The 18,534-nt window shown below is 39.9% G+C and overlaps 1 protein-coding gene across 1 annotated transcript in view; it reads left to right on the top strand.

The window, feature by feature from the left end:
* Nucleotides 1–1,614: 1,614 nt before the first annotated feature.
* ncanb (neurocan b) overlaps nucleotides 1,615–18,534 on the top strand; it is a 260,750-nt gene continuing 243,830 nt past the window's right edge. Inside the window, exon 1 of the mRNA XM_022669610.2 lies at nucleotides 1,615–1,795. Within this exon, the coding sequence (XP_022525331.2) occupies nucleotides 1,767–1,795 (29 nt within the window). The 5' untranslated portion in view covers nucleotides 1,615–1,766. The remainder of the gene's footprint in view (nucleotides 1,796–18,534) is intronic.

Below are 18,534 nucleotides of genomic sequence, written 5' to 3' on the forward strand. Positions count from 1 at the left end.
TTGAAGAACACTTGTAATAGTATTCATTATTCATGTTTCAAGTACTAACATTGTAAGAATTTGAATGAATGCTGTTAATGTGGGAAAATTGCTTATTTGGGTGTATATAGACCAGCGTTTGAAGTCAAGGTTTTCATATCACACACCACTAAACTTCTTATTCTAAATATCTCATTCTCATGTATTCAAGGTTTAGGTTTCAAGTGCATTTTGGAGTAATGGGAGGTCAAGCCTAGGAAAAATCCAATTCACTTTTGAATAAACGAGATGTTATCAAATGACACCATTACGTTCTTGAAGAAGCCTTTCTGTACTATTAATGACATAAGTATCAAGTTATTCTACTGCAGCATTTTGAAATAATTGATTCCTTTACTTGGTTCTTGTCCCTGCTTTTGTGGATGTTATTTTATGTCTTGATTTCTCTCAGCATTTCTTCATCGTGTTTTAGGGAGTTTTTCCATTTGATTCGTTTTCATGCTCTTAGTTTGAGTATTGGTTCTTTTGGGATTCTTTGTTCTGATTGGTTCAACTGTCTGGGTTTACTGTCCTTCATTACTTCTTCATTGTCATCTTTTTCTTTATCACTATAGCATCCTTATCCTCACCTTACAGCCAGCTCATGCTCACCCATTTGGTTTAGCAAAAAAGCAGATTTGCATTAAATTTTTGAAGAAGCCTTTCTATATTATTCAGGGTCGTTTCTGGGCAGGGGGCTGAGGGGGGCATTGTCCACCCAATTTTTTTTTTTTTGCACAAAAGCGCATTTTGCTGTGCAATGTGAAGATGTTTCTGTGCTTAACTTGGTTATTAGCAGCTAATATCTCCTAACATGGACTTAACTTGATACCCCTTTGCATGTATTACATATGAATGTTTAATTAAATAAATATACACTGTAGGAACCCCTTTAAAGCGTCATTTTCTGTTAAAGACACGTGCAACATTTTTTTTTCTTTACTTCATTCATCAGTTTTAGCCAGTATCATTAGCTCAGACTTAAAAAATGTGACTATCAACACGCCCACCCATTATGTTCTACTATTCTAATCGGAGGTCAAATTTATCATGATCATTTGGTTTTGCATAAAACCAAAACCATAATCTGATATATTGTATTATTGTTTGGGGAGAAAGCAATCTAGCAATATATTGGTACATAATAACAAACTTCAAAAGTGATGTTCTTCCTGCCTAAACATCCTATCTAATGTAATATCTAATAAACAGTTAGATGGTTGCCCAATACAGTTTATAGAGTGCATAATTATAGAACCCCACAATATGAATCTGTAATAATAGTGACCCCTGCAACCCCCACCCCCACCACGAGCAAGACCACAGAGCAGCGACAGCACGAGCCTCCAAACCTCCCTTGGGGCTAAGGAGGGGGGGGGGGGGGTGATGAATATGGGGGGTAGGATTGGAGTGGGGAAGGGGGGTAAGTAGCTAAAATCTTTATGCGTCTACGCGCGCGCTTTGTTCGCTGTCCTCCTCGCGCGTCCTGCTGCTGCTGGGGATTACAGTCACTCTCTCCGTCGTTCGCTCCCTCTCACTCTCTCTCTCCCTCGCTCACCCACCCGCTCACTCACCCGCTCTCTCTCTCTCTCTCTCGCTCTCTCTCTCTCTCGCTCGCTGGCGCGCGCTCTCACTCTCAGCTCTCGCTCTCCGGATCGCGAGCGCGAAAGGATCTCCACACGCGCGTGCCTGAGCCTTTTGATGCTGCTTTCAGCGCGAGCTGCGAAGAAGATCCGCCACACCTGCAGATGAAACGGGAGGCAGCCTCGCGCGCAAGGTGAGAAGAAAGGGGATTTAACTGTCCTTCATTACTTCATCATCATTTTCATCATCTTCTTCCTCTTTATCACTGTGGCATCCTCGTCCTCACCCTCACAGCCTGCTCGCGGCGTTGTTTCCCCCTTAGAGGTGCGCGAGAGGACAGTGTGAGGATGGATCCTCAGCAGGACAGTGCATGCTGGGGGTGTGTTTGAGGTTCTAGTGGTGGTTCTTGTGTTGAAAGATAGATTTAAGGGTTTAAAGGTGCGATATGTAGTATTTTCCTGCAGATTTGTGTACTTTAAGTTGCATTTTGTTTTACGTGCTGCATACTCTATTGCACTCTATGGCTTGTAATGAAACAAAAAAAAAAGACGTCGCTATGCAAGATTTATTGATTTAAAGTGTTGGGTAGTATTAATTGTGGTGAACATTCATTAAAAAGAAAGAAAACTATATATTGCACCTTTAATTTTACCCGATACCTGTTCTTCTGCTGCCTGCTCCAGGTGTTGTACAGGATGCTGTGTAGATTTAAAGTGCAAATTTACTCTAAGTAAGAAACTGAGAAGAAAAAAAGGCTTTTACTGATTTTCATTTTCATTATGTTATCATTATCATCTTCATCACTGTAGCATCTTTATTGTCATCATCATCAGCACAGCCATATCAAGGCATTGTTTCTCCCTTAGGGGGGGAAATGTAAGGATGAATCTACAGCAGGACAATGCCTGCACAGATCCAGCTCCACAGTGCTGCTGTGGAGTTCTGCTGGGGGTGTGTTTGAGGCTCTAGTGTGGTGGTCATGTGTTGAAAGATAGATTTAAGGGTTTTAAAGGTGCAATATGTAGTATTTTGCTGCAGATTCGTTTACTATAAGTTGCATTTTGTTTTATGTGTTGCACACTCTATTGCACTCTATGGCTTGTAATGAAAAAAAAAAGAAAGACATGCTGCAATGTAAGAATTATTGATTTATATCATTTAGTAATGTTTACTGTGGTGAACATTCATTAAAAAGAAAGAAAAACTACATATTGCACCTTTAACCTCACCTGATAAATGCTCTTCTGCTACCTGCTCCATCTGTTGTGTGTAATTCTGTTTAGATTTAAATTGCAAATGTAATGTTAGTGACAAAGTGAAAAGAAAAGAAGAAAAGGGGCTTTTACCATTGTTCATTATGTTATCATCACTGTATCATCCTCATCCCCAATGTGAGGATGGATCTTCAGAAGAACAATGCTGCCTGCACAGATCCAGACCCACACTGCTGCAGTGGAGTTCTGCTGGTGGTGTGTTTGAGGCTCTAATGTAGTGGTCATGTGTGGAAGGATCTGAGTCTTTAAAGGTGCAATATGTAGTATTTTCCTAGAGATTTGTTTACTTTAAGTTGCATTTTCTGTATGTGCTGCAGGCTCAATTGTACATTTTTTATCAGCTCACAAAGCTGCCTTGTATACCATCACAATATGATGCCATGTATGTGTTAACAAATTTTTATTCTTGGGTTATATTTACTGTAGTTAATATTCATTATACAGAAAGGAAAACTATATATTACACCTTTAACCTTACTTGTTACCAGTTCTTCTGCTACCTGCTCCATCTGTAATGTAGGTTTATGTTTAGATTTAAATTGCAAATGTATTGTGACAAAGTGAGAAGGAAGGGACTTCACCACTGTAGCATTACGTCTTTAAAGGTGCAATATGCAGTATTTTCCTGCAGATTTGTTTACTTTAAGTTACTTTTTCTTGAGGTGCTGCCAACTTGATGGCACTCATTTTTTTCAGCTTACAAAGTGCTATTTATTTTAGTTAACATTCATTATACAAAAAGGAGAACTATATATTGCACCTTATATTTTGTGCTATATTTTATCCAGGTTTTATGTAGGATGTTTAACAGGAGAAACAGGAGAACACTGCTTCTGTGGAGTCCTGCAGAGGGGGTGTTTGAGACTTGAGTGTGTTAAAGAATTTAGTTTAAAGAGTTTAAAGGTGCAATATGTAGAATTTCGTATGAATTCAGTTTTGTTATGGTCCCTTGTGTTTTGTGGTTCATAAAAGTGATCTACTGTTGTAAGATACCCATTTTATTATTCTAGATAGATTCATGTTTATGTTAAAGTGACAGTCAGTAGTTTTGTAGATTTTTCCACCTGTCTTCACTTGAGTTTTATTTTGCAGTTCTGATATCTCCATGTTCGCAGTAGCTCTTGTTTCAGCGTCATTAGCAACACCACAGTTGAGCAATGCTCAGGTAACCAGCAAAAGCTGACGTGGCCAGAAAACTCCCTCCCAGGAGAACCTACCAGACACCGGGTTATAGAATTAATTTGTGTGGTTTGCAGAGAAGTTCATAGAAGCACACTGATGCCATTAATAACAATATTCTTCCCCCTCCAACTCAGGAATACTACTGCTTTTTCAAATTTAATAGAAACATCTTAAAGGAGAACTCGGTAACACTTCACATGAACCCGGTATTCATAATGCCTTATGAATCTATTTATAATGCATTATATGACATGCATAATACCTTATAATGACTGTAATAAGCCTGTATAACAACTCATAAGTACTTACAGCGACATTCACAACACATTATAACCTACAAGTGTAACGGGCTTATAATGCCTTATAATATCTGTTTATAAGTACATTGTACAATGTAGTGTTGTAATGCACTATAACACAGATTTGGTATATGTTGGTAACATGCATTATAGTATGCAGCTATGATTTTTCAAATTAAGCTTTTATAAAAGTGTGGAACACATTATAAAGCCTTATATACAGTCATTACTGGCTTTAAGTGAAGTGTGTTTTCAAATGCCTTTTCAATTTTTTTCAAAGCCAGTAAGAGCAGTCATAATGCTCTATAAGACATTATAAGACAGTGAGGCATAATAAAATGTAAAAGCATATGAAAACTCACTTCACTTAAAGTCAGCAATGACTGTATATAAGGCTTTATAAAGTGTGTAATACACACTTTTATAAAAGCTTAATTTGAGAAATCATAGATGCATATTCTAATGCATTATACCAAAATATACCAAATATGTGTTATAGTGCATTACAACACTACATTGTACAATGTACTTATGAGCTATTATACAGGCTTATTACAGTCATTTTAAGGTATTGTGCATGTCATTTAATGCATATTTATGAATGCATTTATAATGCATTATGAATACAGGGTTCATAGGAAGTGTTATCGATAACTGTGTGAAATAGACTTTGGATGTATTAAAATGTGAAAAAAATACGTATCTTTGTTGAATAACCCACCTCCATTCTCTAGCAGCTTACTGAGATCCAGTATTTTGTGCACTTTGCCCAAACAGGCCTAAGAATGAGTGAGATGAATAAATCACTTTTTCTACTGTTATTCAGGCTCAAAGTAGCTCCACACTTCAGTGGTAGAATGCGGAGAGCCCTTACATTTAAAACGAGGCATTAATAACTTAAAAATCGCATGAGAAGTTTATTAAAAGCAGAGCACGAACGAATAGGTAGGATAGTTTAGCAGATTACAAAATTTATTTCCTCAAATTGCATGAATTCCAGCTGTTACTGAAAATATCTGGTTACTGTCAATATACGAATGCAAAGGACTAACAACAAATTATATAAACATTCCTCAAAAAGTTTCACTATTCGTGCTCGACGGTTGACTTATTGCGACTTAAATTTACGATAGCGGCTCCCGGAGATTTAATTACGCTAAGTGGCTTTTATTAAACTTCTTGTACAGTTTTAGTTCTAAATAAGTTTGAAATGCCTCATTTTAAATGTCAGGGCTCTCCAGATTCTTCAAATGAAGTGTGGAGCTACTTTGAGCCTGGATAACAGTGGAAAAAGCGATTTATCTGCAGGGGAAAAATATTCCCCCATCTCACTCATTCTAAAGCCTGTTTGGGAAAAGTGCACAAACTACTGGATCTCAGAAAGCTGCAGGAGATTGGAGGTGGGCTATTCAACAAAAGTAAGTACTTTTTTATCATGTTTTAATCCACCCAAAGTCAATTTTACACCAGAGTTCTCCTTTAATGACTGTCGCTTTAAAAAAGAACATTTTCAAGAGCAATCACATTGAAGAACATAGAATTTCTTTACTAATTCGAGGCATTTCTCAGAACTGCCTGAGCTTCTAGTTTATTCTTTCTTCTAAAATGGTCTTAAATAGCAGTGAAAAAGTGTTGCACTATTGTTGGAGAACCTTTATTTGTGTACACTATTAATCACAGTTAGTTAAGATTGCACGCAAGTGTAAATGATCTTTCTCAAATTTGAAAAACATCCACATAATGGTAATCTTGGTTCTTCACCAATTCTTAACCTCTTTATGGTTCCTTTTTTTTTTTAAATCTGCTGTTGAGTTGTTGTTTTTTTTGTGCTGCAAAGGATCAACATTTTAGCTTTAATTTCACTCTAGATGTTTACATCTGGATCTGATACACAGTTCAGAAAATAGCAGCTTTTGTCTGAGACTATCCTTTTTTCCATTGTACAAAAGTATGTTGACTAGGTGTGTCATGATACATTGATTTTTCTAACAATACATAGCGCTAAATGTCTCTGCTCATAAATGAAATTGAAAAGCTGGCTGATTTGATGCTGGAACGGATGAAGAGCCCTGCTGATATTCTCCTGAGCTGCTGTTTCTTATTGTCTTGTTCAAATGCGAGATCATATTACATCATAAAACAGATAAACCTCATGTTGAAAGTTAAACGTCATCCCTGCAGAATGTTTTACCCGTTTTTTGAGCTGCCACTCCTGATTCCTGGTGGAGAGATGGGCTTTATGAGCGCGTTTCATCTTGCCTGTCAGTAGCCGGACCCCCGGATGGCTGTCCGTGAGCGCTGCATCCTATTTGCAGAGTGTCAGGGTGCTGTGAGGGGCTGTGAGGTGCTGTGAGGTGCTGTGAGGTAGGTGCTGGGCTGTGTGAAGTTGGGTGTGAGTGGAGAGGGCTGTCAGTCTGAAAGCTGCTGCGATGACGACAGTAGACGAGAAGTAGACGGAGCTGATCCCTGCTGTCACTCGGTCCAGGCTGGCTGTGGGCTTCGTCTCAGTCTGAGAATCAGGACAGCTGATGAAAGAAGGAGAAAGACTGGCTTTGGGCCGTCAGTCTCTGGAGGAGAGCCTGAGACAAGCTGATCTGGAGTAATGTGTCACTGAAGCTTTATGTGGAATTATGAGGGTTTTTTTTATTTGTAGTTTTGAACAAAATCAAAGATTCAATGACATCTTAAAGGAGAACTCTGGTGTAAAATGAACTTTTGTTGTAGTAAAACATGATAAAAAGTAATTACCCTGATAAATAGCACACCTCCGTTCTCCCACAGCGTTCCTAGATCCAGACATTTTATTAGTTTGCCCAAACACCCTTTAGACTGGGTGACACAGGGCATAATTTGCCCAGATAAATGTTTTTTTATACCGTTATCCAGTCTCAAAGTAGCTCCACACTTTATTAAAATCAGGGCTATTCGGATTCTAGAAGAAGGTGTGGAGCTGCTTTGATCCTGTTTAAAGGTGGAAAAAGCGATTTATCGGTTCAAATTATGCCCCATATCACCCAGTCTGAAGGGTGTTTGGACAAACTGTTAAAATTTCTGGATCTCGGAACGCTGTGGGAGAACGGAGGTGTGCTATTCATCAGGGTAATTACTTTTTATCATGTTTTACTACAACAAAAGTTCATTTTACACCAGAGTTCTCCTTTAAGATGTCATTGAATCTCAGCAAAAGTCCATTTTACACTGGAGTTCTCCTTTAAAGATCTGTTTGAATGCTTTGAATGGTTCTTTGCCTGTTTTTTTGCCTTTTAAATGATGTAGAGTCTTGAACTTGCATAGAAAAAAGCTCTATATTATATTGTCTTAAATTATTGTTACCCGTGACTTTTGCCAAATCCTACAGATGCATTTTCTTTTACATTACATTACATTTGGCAGACGCTTTTGTCCAAAGCGACTTACAATAGTCGAGTATAAAAGTAATAGAAGTTTAAAGGTAAAAACATTTTTAGATAGGGCTTAAAGGAGGTCGAAGGGAAATAAAGGGATAGAGAAGTGAAGGAGGGGAAGAAAGAAATGAGGTTAGAAGTAGTTAGTGTGTTAGAGATGTTTGGAGAGTAAGTGCTCTTTGAAGAGTTCTGTCTTCAGGAGTTTATTAAAGAAAGATAGTGAGAGATTCTCCTGATCTGGTAGTGGAAGGAAGTTTGTTCCACCATTGGGGAACTCTGTATGAGAACAGTCTGGATTGTTCTTTGTGTGAATTGAGTTTGGTAAAGCGAGACGACGTTCATTGGAGGAGCGCAGAGGCTGGGAGGTGGCGTAAGCCTTCAGGAGTGAGTGCAGGTAGGAAGGAGCTGTTCTGACATCACCTTGTAGGCGATTGTAAGAGTTTTGAATTTGATACGAGCTGCAACTGGTAGCCAATGGAGCTCAATGAGCAGTGGGGTGACATGTGCCCGGTTACGCTGGTTGAAGACCAGATATGCTGCTGCATTCTGGATCATCTGGAGTGGTTTTACTACACAGGCCGGGAGGCCAGTTAGTAAGGCATTGCAGTAGTCGAGGCACGAGATGACGACTGCTTGAGTTGGGTGGCTTTTAAAGTCAAGCGAGCGTTGAATGTTAATCTACACAGATTTTAGTCTTGAAATCTGTTTATTTGGGCAAAGAGAAGAGCTTCTGTTTATTTACAGTAAGCTTGGAGTGTGTATTATTGAATTTATTACAAAGGACAGAGTGTATGAGTGTGTGTGTGTGTGTGTGTGAGCAGTAACCTTTGATTTGATTAGATTGTCTGTGTGCTGCAGTGTCTCCTCAGTTTGGGTGCTGGTTTGGGAGGCTTGTCCAACCCAACAGCTACTGCTGTGAAGAGTGTGTTTGTGAGCAGAGCATGGACACGTCGATAGAATCGTTTGTGGCGCGTGCTGTGAGTGTGTGTGTGTGTGTGTGTGTTGCGTGTGTGTGTTGTGGTGTTGTCAAAGGGCTGGTGGAATGGAGAATGGCAGAGTGTTGTGTTTAGAGCAGCCCTGGGGAAATTTCCAGCAGCTGTTCGCAGCAAATTGGTTACTGGTTCTTTCAGAGCCTCTCATGTCTTCTCCCTCTCTCTCTTTCACTCTCTCTCCTTTTTTTCTGTCTCTCCGTCTTTCTCTGCCTCCCCGTACAGCCCCCAGCCCCACCCCCGCCACTCTCAGCCAGACACACACACACTCACACACACATACCTTCACTCTGTCTCAGCAGTCTACTCTCTCACCCGAGTCACACCTGATCCAAACCTGCACCAAAGTGTATAGATATTAATGCTCTCTCTTTCTCCCTCTCTCTCTCTTGCTTTCTCTCTCTCTCTCTTTTCAGCTCCCCACTTTTCAAAGATGGAAATCACTGTGTATGTGTGTGTGTCTGTGTGCATGTGTGTGGGTGTGTTATTCACCATTGATTTAATTTCTCTTGAATAAACATGTGTGTGTGTGTGAGTATGCATTTTTTTTGCCTTTATGTCTCCCTCTGTATTTCAATTAATTTCTCTATCGCTCTCTTCCAGTATGTGTCTTTGTCTCTTTTGCTCTTTATTTCTCCTGATCTATTTCTCTCTATCTCTTTTATTTTATCTCTGTATTTTTCTTTGTTCCTGTCTGTCCCTCTATCTATACATACAGTATCTAGCATATCTATTCTATCCATATATATATCTCATTTTATCCATTCTCTTTATATCTATCTATCTCTATTTCTCTCAAATTCTATATAACTTGTCACTATTTTTATATCTCTATCTCTCTGCACTATATTTATCTCTATATATTTCTCTTTGTCTCTTTCCCTTTTTCTGTCTCTATCTGCCTCTCTCTCCAGCTTTTCCATTATATATTTATCTCTCTCTGTCTCTTTCCACCATCTTTCCATGGTGGGGAGTTGGAGAGGAGATGGAGAGGAGTTGGTGAAGATTTGGTGGGGAGAGAGTGGGAAGTTAGTGGGGAGCTGGAAAGGAGTTGGGGGGGGGGGGAGCTGGAGAGGAGTTAGAAGAGAATTGGTGGAAAGCTGGAGAGGAGTTGGTGAAGAGTTGATGGGGAGCTGGAGAGAAGTTAGAGGAGAGTTGGAGAGAAGTTAGAGGGGGGCTGGAGGGGAGGTGGTGGGGAGATAGTCGGGAGAGAGTGGGGAGTTGGTGAGGACATAGTAGGAAGTTGGCGAGGAGCTGGTGAGGAGTTGGAGGGGAGTTGGAAAAGAGTTGGTGTGGAGTTAGTGGGGAGCTTGTGGGAGTTAAAGGGGAACTGGAGAGGATTTGGTGGGGAGCTGGTGAGGAGTTGGTGGGGAATTGTTAGGGAGTTGGTGGGGAATTGAAGGGGAGCTGGAGAGAAGTTAGAGGGGAGCTGGAGGGGAGTTGGTGGGGAGATACTTGGGAGAGAGAGGAGAGTTGGTGGGGAGATACTCGAGAGAGAGAGGGGAGTTGGTGGGGAGATACTCGGGAGAGAGTGGGGAGTTGGTGAGGAAATTGTAGGGAGTTGGTGAAGAGCTGGTGAGGAGTTGGTGGGTAGATAGTTGGGAGAGAGTGGGGAGTTGATGAGGAAATAGTAGGGAGTTGGTGAGGAGCTGGTGGGGGAGAAAGTCAGAGAGAGGGGAGTTGGTGGGGAGATACTCAGGAGAGAGTGGGGAGTTGGTGAGGAAATAGTAAGGAGTTGGTGAAGAGTTCGTGTGGAGTTAGTGGGGAGCATGTGGGAGTTGAAGGGGAACTGGAAAGGAGGTGGTGGGGAGTTGATGCTGAAAGGTGTAATTGAATTTGTACTTGAAAAGCATCCGAACAGCGCAGCAGCGCTCCACATTTCAGCAGATAATGTCCCCATCGTAAATTAGTGAGCGCTGGGCTTAATGGAGCAGATCTACCAGCACTATCATTCAGAGGCTTCTCTAAAGCACAAAAACAGCAGCAGCCTTTAGAGTGAGGATAGTGGTTTTACTGGTGTTAGTGTTTTTACTGGTGTTAGTGGGGTTAGTGGTTTTAATGGTGTTAGTGGGGTTAGTGGTTTTACTGGTGTTAGTGGGGTTAGTGGTTTTACTGGTGCTAGTGGGGTTAGTGGTGTTACTGGTGTTAGTGGTTATACTGGTGTTAGGTAAGAGAATGTCCTGTAACACCCGTCTCTGAATATCAGAGCTTTAGAGAAAAGAACAACAAGACAGACGAGCGCGGATACCAATAACACAATTTATTTAATAAGTGATCAGGCTTATACGAATAGTCAGGGACAGGCAGGGTCAATAACCAAAGGGCAGTACAAACAAACAACATACCAGACAAACAATCAAGAACAAAAAAAACACGAGGTAAAAGAGGTATAGAAAAAGATTCAATACCGGGAAACTAGGGAAAGAAAGCAGGGGCTATTTATACTGGGAAACACAGGTGTGATCAATCTCAGAAGCACGGTGAGCCAGAACACTAAAGCGTCACGTGATCCAGGCATGTCTGGGAGGTTGAGCGCAGGTGCATCCCGGGAAGTAGAGTCCTTATCGAGAGTACTAGTGTCCGTGGAAGGCAGAGAGAAAGTGACAGAACTGACGTATTTACATTTTTTTATTTATGACTCACTTGTATGCCTATTTGTATTTAACGGAGATATGCCTTGTAACATTAAATTATAAATAAAAAAGAAATATATTAAATAAATAAATAATAAGGTATGGTATGAAATGCTGTAACAACCAAATGATTGATAGTTGCCTAAGGGCAACAAAATGCCATAGAGGGTTAAGACACCGGCTTATTTATTTATTGGTGCTTCCAAAATCAAGGTTATGAAAAAAAGATATTTTGTCCTGCTTTTGCTGTAGTTCATCATCTCTACTGCATTTGAGAACATTAGTGAGGTCAGAATGTTAGGTAATGATCATCATCCCACCTCATCCAGATCGCCAATATTATTGGATGGAGCACCATCGTCATTCCAGAGAACACAGGTTCTGGGCTACTTTATGCCCTTCTGCTTTATAGTATCTCACACCTGGCATCGGGCATGGTGCCAAAAGCTTCATGCTTATCTGCTCAAAAGGGTTCTGTCCTTTCCTATTGGCTGAATTTAAGGGACTACAAGAACTAGACATAGATTTGGACATATATATATATATATATATATATATATAATGTATAAGTGAATAACATATTTAGCATATCATATTAGGTCCATGACTTGGTACAGTGCCTAGTAGGTTAAGCCAACCTATGTGTGTGTGTGTATGTGTGTGTATGATTCTGTCTAGACAGGAACATGTGTGTCTAAACTGTATAAGAAGGTTGATTTACCCTTCCGACCCAAACAGCCAGACAGAGCAGCATGTGTGTGTGTTTATGTGTGTTCGTGTGTGTGTGTTGATATGTGTGTGTAGTCTGGCCTCCTATGCTGCACACAACACAGTCAGGTCATGAATATTCATCAGAGAGCAGGGCTGAGACTCCATTATTCAGATCTGCATATTTCCCTATTAAAGATCATGGAAGCCAAAGAATGTCACACTGACTTGCAGGATATGGGAGTGAGGCCTTCTCTATTGGCTGCAGATATAACTTCTGCCAGAGTCCTTTGTCTTCTTGCATGGACTATTTAGACGCCTGCGTTGTTTAAATAGCGATAGTCCTTGTGAATACATCTACGCTGATGGGCGTGGTGGTCTGGAAGTGAGGAGTGTTCTGGAAAATTTCTGGTTGCTATCTTGGTAACGAAAAAGACAGGTGCACCACTGACTGAAAACAAGCCAGGCTGACAGACTTAAACAATCAGACGTTCATTGCTATCTTGGCAGTGAATTGTGAACATAGAGGCACGCGCCCAGCACATATACACACATGGAAATACAGTAGTGAACAACCCATAGCAGCTATGCAAGCTTTTACATCAACAATAAACAGAATACAAAATAAAATAACATCATTCTACATGATCCGTGAACCTTTCGTTAATTTGTTTGATTTTCCATTCCTAATTCTGTAATAGAAAAATGGAGAATAACAAAATGGAGAATAACCAATTTTCCCAGACTGTCTCTGTCGTTCCGGTCCTTCTGTCTGTTTATTTTCCCTTGTGGTCCTGCACATGGCTCTGCATTTTCCCTGTGTCTCTGTCTGAGTGTTCTCACTCAGACAGACTATCATTTTTGGCTCCACCCCCTCGTTACCTTTCCTCAGATGTTTCTCATTTTCTGTTTTGGTCTATGTGTATTTAACGTCTGTGTGTTTCCGTTCTCCTTTGTCAGTTCTAGTGCGTTTTTCTTTTTTAACCTCTGTTAGGTTCTAGGTTTTTCTTTGCTTTTAGTCCTTGCTTTCAGTAATCTGTAGTTCTCATAGTTAACCAGTCTGTTTATTTGCATTGTTATATGTTTATTTTGGTTTGTTTTTGTTAATTTGTGTCCTCTCCTTGCTCCTGCATTACTTGACACTGCAATCAGTTTTCTACACCGTAATTAAGCTTTAAACAACAAATACAGAAACATAATATAAAGAAATAGAAATTATTATTTTTGGATTTTTTTTATTCCTCATTTCGGCTAATTACGGGCTGGCCTAAAGATTTTTGTCAAAGCAAAGGTTTTTGCGCTGTTAGCGGCTAATTAGGGGCTAGCCTGGAGATTTTAGTGTAAAATGTTACGAAAAAGTTGGGAGCATGAAATTATCATCTATGAAATAAGAGTTCCTTTCACTGAAACCATAGGCCTGAGCCAAACTCCTGAAAAACAACCCCCAACCAATAATCCCCCCTCTACCAAACTTTACAAATTGGAAATGAATAAAACATCACATATTTAATGTTTTTCTCCTAAACATGGATAAACGAACATTATATTGTACTGTACTACAGGTGTTTGCAGCAATAAATCAGCATGTTTGTGTTCTTGTTGTTTTAACCTGATGTTTATGGAACACCTCTTTGCTGAACCCTAGAGAGCTCTCCTCCCCTTCAGCAGAAGGAGCTCAGCAGTAACACTCAGCAGGATCTGGAGTGGTTGGAGCTTAAATAAAGAATTCCTCTCTATGGGTTTTAGAAGTGGGGCTGATTTCAGCACTGGACAGCGAGCAGGCCTCCACTGCCGCTGCTCTGGCCTCTGCAGCTCACAGCTGCACACTGCTACCAAATGAGCTACATCTGCACTCCAGCAGAAAGACATGGCATTTGTTCAGAGAAATATTGGCTCACCGTTCTGTACGGCCGGTGCTGCGTGGAAGGAAAAAGGCTCTGTATTTAGTTTGCTGATTTTATGTTGCTTTTTTTACACACAATATTGCCAAAATTCATCTACCATCGGTTAGAGCTGTGCAATTTAAAAAAAAAAAAGGTTTTTATGTGAGTTTTAATTTCCACGTCTGATGCTCCCCTGTGGGCTCCCGTAATTCAGAGTGAGCTTAACCCCTCCCCTTGCTCCCTTCCGCGCCCAAAATGGGGAAAAGTGTTTTTTTTAATAGCATATTAATTTTTTTTTTTTTGTCAGTTCTATCAAAAAGGGCACCATTTTATTTATTTATATATTTTTTTGAGGGTGAGTTTATTATTATTTTTTTTTAAGTTTGAGAGTGCATTGTGTCAGTACCTAAACTATGTTGGAGAAAGCTTTCTAAGATGTTTTTTTAACCATTTCTTCGTCATGTGTGGTTTTAGTAGGAAAAAAAAAAAGTGATATCTAAGATATTTTTTTGGGGCCATATCGCCCAGTTCTACCATTGTAGTGATTTACTTTTTTCTCCAAGTTACTATGATTCTTAGATCCAATGCTAAGCCAAAAATGTGTGGTGATTTTTGCTTGATTTATAACTATTTCACAAATTTTGAGAGTTTGCACTTTGCTCATTTTGAGAAATCTTACTAAGAATAATTTTGCTGCTTTTTTTAGCATACAGTGTCTTAAATTATGTATATGTATGTATTTTGTCTTGTTTTTTTTTTTGCCAGTGGAATTTTTGCAGTGTAGCTTCAAAAGTTTGGTGCGCCTGAGGAAGACTGGAAGCCAGATTCACATAGAGGGTCCCAAGCCAAATTCAGTACGCTGTAAATGACTTCCCACCATTATTTCAGCACCTCTCTGACAAGCCAAATCCGTCCCCCCAAGACAGAGCTCCCTTATTAATCCCCTGTTCTGTCTCATATGTATTAAAACCCAGCCCGGTAATCTCATAACTACCATCCGTACCCTGGGAGACGCAGAAAAAAATCATTAAGGTTTATAAGGAGACAGAGGGTAACGTGATGTGATTCATTTCTCCAAATCCCTTCATTTCTCACAGGGGCGTCTTTCACTTTCCATTCTCTCTTTCTCTGAATATGAGTGTAATATTGTCTTGTGTGATATCGGTTGGGGTGACAATGAGGCTCCTCTCTGCAGATGATTTGGATTGTTCATTACCATGATGATGGATATTACTGAGGATTCCTCCATTATGCTGTTGTTGTACAATGGAAGTCTTGTGAAATGAGGCTGTTTTGTTTCATTGTGCTGCTATTAGCTGCGTTTCGTGAATTCATGAATTGGACTAAAACCCACTAAAGCCGGATTAATGTTCAGGTATTAATATTAAAAGGATAGTTTTAGGAAAACTGATTTGTTTTTGCATTTAAGATGTATTTTAAAAAGTTTGATGTGATTTGTATAAACAGTGGTATGAAAAAGTCATTTTTAAGATTTTCCATTCTAAATCATTGTTTGTTTGGATCAGCAATTTCAGTTAAATATATCATATAGCAGAGGAACACAGTGATGTTAGAGAAGTGAAATTACGTTTATAGGATTTACAGAAAGTGTTCAATTTGTTTGGTAAACTTTGCATCTTCTCTAAAGAGTGGCAACATGAGAGAACAAGACCTCTCAAATGACCTGAAAACAAAGATTGTTCAACATCATGATTCAGAGCAAGGATATAAAAAGCTCAAATCTCAGAGATTTCAGCTGTCAGATTCTATTGTGAGGAACATAGTGAAATATAGGAAATGGACGATCACCATCCTCCTTTTTTCCCCATTTTCTCCCCAATTTTACTCAGCCAATTACCCAACCCACTCATTAGGACTCCCCCTATCACTAGTAATGAGCGCCATCTACCCACCCGGAGGGAGCAGGGCCAATTGTGCTCTTTCAGGGCTCTGGCAGCTGATGGCAAAGCTACAGGTGTTGGACAATGAAACTGAAACACCTGCTTTTAGACCACAATCATTTATTGTCCCGACTCTGGCATTTCTGACATTTGGTCAGCCGTGGTTCTATGTTTTTTGGATACAATCCGAAAATCCCTTTCAGACAGCTTCCTCTTACAGTGTCCACAGTTAATCCTGTTGGATGTGGGTCGTCCTTCTTGGTGGTATGCTGACATTACCCTGGATACCGTGGCTCTTGATGCATCACAAAGACTTGCTGTCTTGGTTACAGGTGCGCCAGCAAGACGTGCACCAACAATTTGTCCTCTTTTGAACTCTGGTATGTCTCCCATAATGTTGTGTGCATTGCAATATTTTGAGCAAAACTGGGCTCTTACCCTGCTAATCAACATTACCTAAGCATTGTTAATGTATTACCTATTATGTTTTATTCATAGTAACTAATGCATAAATACATTTTAGTTAGTCAACACTTAATGTAAAGTGTTACCGAATTGACTAACACACAGACCTCTGAGCTCCTCACTCGACTGCATCACTACAGACCTCCTCCTCCCTTTCCCCAACATCCCATAATGTAACACGCAGCACTGATTAAATTTGCAAGTCTCTGAATTTGTCCCAGTGTATCACAGGTCAAACCTCCTGCAGCAAAAGTCCTGTATTTTCTCTCTCTCTCTGCAGCCCCTAATCAAATTCTCCTCTCTACACCGTTCTTTTATTTAAAACACTGTGTAATTTGTTTCTACTGGAACCAAAGGCTTTAAAAAGGCCGTATTTTACAGGTTTTAAAAAATAGTTTATTAGTTTGCCCTGATGTGTATTAGATTTTATTTGTGGTTATTACATAACCTCTCTTTAAACAGTATAAATAGTGTAAAGAAGAGGCTGTGGATTGTCTTGTATAGTCTTACCCCATCCTTTAATCACATGCAGTGCATTCTTATTTTCTTACATGTCTATTTTCTATGTTTATGCATTGATATGGCATTTGTCATGGGACAGGACTTTGCACTGTGTCCCATGACTTACCTTACCTTTAAGGAAAGGGGAGTGACTAGGCTAGAGGGAAGCCCTCCCCTTGATGAGGAGATGTGTGCAAGTGCAGTAGCCATAGCAAGCTAAAAAAGTCGCAGTTTTGTGGATTATGAAGCCAAATTTTACAATATAATCATGAGGTTTTTGTCAGATTTCATCAGTGATGTAAAATGTGTTGTTGAAATGTTGTTAATTGAACCTTTGGTTTAGAGTATTTTGCTTTCACTTCATGACTTGCATGTCAGTGCGATTTTATATATTGACTTTCTGAACTAGGTTTAAATTTCCAACGTTGATTCGCAGTAGAATACTAATGATAAAATGAGTTTTTCTTAAGCAGCTTTTAGGGGCTTTTCAATTTGAAACTGTGGAGGAACCTTTTAATATGCTTTGAGGAACCTTCAAGACAGCTTTAAGTGCTTGACGGAACCTTTTTTTTCTAAAAGCCTTTTCTTGAAGTGGTTCCTCCAAAGTTTTGAATTGGAGGACCCCTGAACCTCTGATTTTTCAGAACCTTTGGGCTGAACCAAAGTAGCAGGTGGAAAAGGGGCCCGTAAACTACAGTCTGGACCAAAGAACCAGAGTTTGGTGTGATCAAAAGAGGTAGTCTTGATCCAGATCTATTGAACCATGGTCCAGTTTGTCTTTAGTGTGAAAGCACTTTTCTAGATGGTTTGGACATTTGGACATATTACATGAAGTTGAGACAGAGGAAAATAGAATTGGTGTTGTGCTGAAAGTCAAATCCCCATGGCTTGCAGGCATAGACTAGGAAGTAAATTAACTCTTATTATTAACAGGAAATAAAAGGAATCTGAGGAGAATCTTTTATACTCATTCTGCTGTGGTGCGCTTGTCTATGCAAAGGGAAGTCAGATTCTGACAGAGAGCTAGAATTCGCCACAACACCTAAAAGCAAAGAAATTGAAAGCTGACCAATAAATCTAAAGTTTAGAGAGACTCCGTCCACGTAGCTAATGATGACGACAGAATGTAATAAAGCTCTTTAGTCTTCTTACTAAACTGCAGTGTGAAACCAAAACTAACTGGATTAAATGTTAAGAATACAATCTAGCAAAGGCTTGAACCTTGGTGCAATCTTTGATCCGGACATTTGAGGGGTAAAAACACCCTGAAACAGGGGTCTGCAATTAAGTTTGGCCACGGGCCAAAAAAAAAATTCTGTTTTGTAAAATTAAGTGCAATGGGATGGAGTGCTACGGACTAGTAGCTCTCTAGCCCAGAGGGTTGTTGAACCCAATTCAAGCAGAACAGTTGATTTCAAAGCAGGTAAACCCAAGAAGAAAAAAAAAAAAAACACACACCACTCCTCACGCAGGATCAAACCTGTGTCTTCAGGGTCGCGGCCCAATACACTATCATTGCCCCGGCAAGTGAATTGGGACACGGCCAGGAAAAATCAAACTTGTAAGGTCATAGGGAGCCCAGGAACAGGTGGAAAAACGGGAATGGGTGGAAACTAAACGTCTATTGCCGACCCCTGCCCTAAAAGATCCTCAAGAAGCTTATACTTTGTCAGACAAGCATCTCTAGAAGCAA

Source organism: Astyanax mexicanus, chromosome 16 (assembly GCF_023375975.1).
Source record: "Astyanax mexicanus isolate ESR-SI-001 chromosome 16, AstMex3_surface, whole genome shotgun sequence".
Lineage (NCBI taxonomy): Eukaryota > Metazoa > Chordata > Actinopteri > Characiformes > Acestrorhamphidae > Astyanax > Astyanax mexicanus.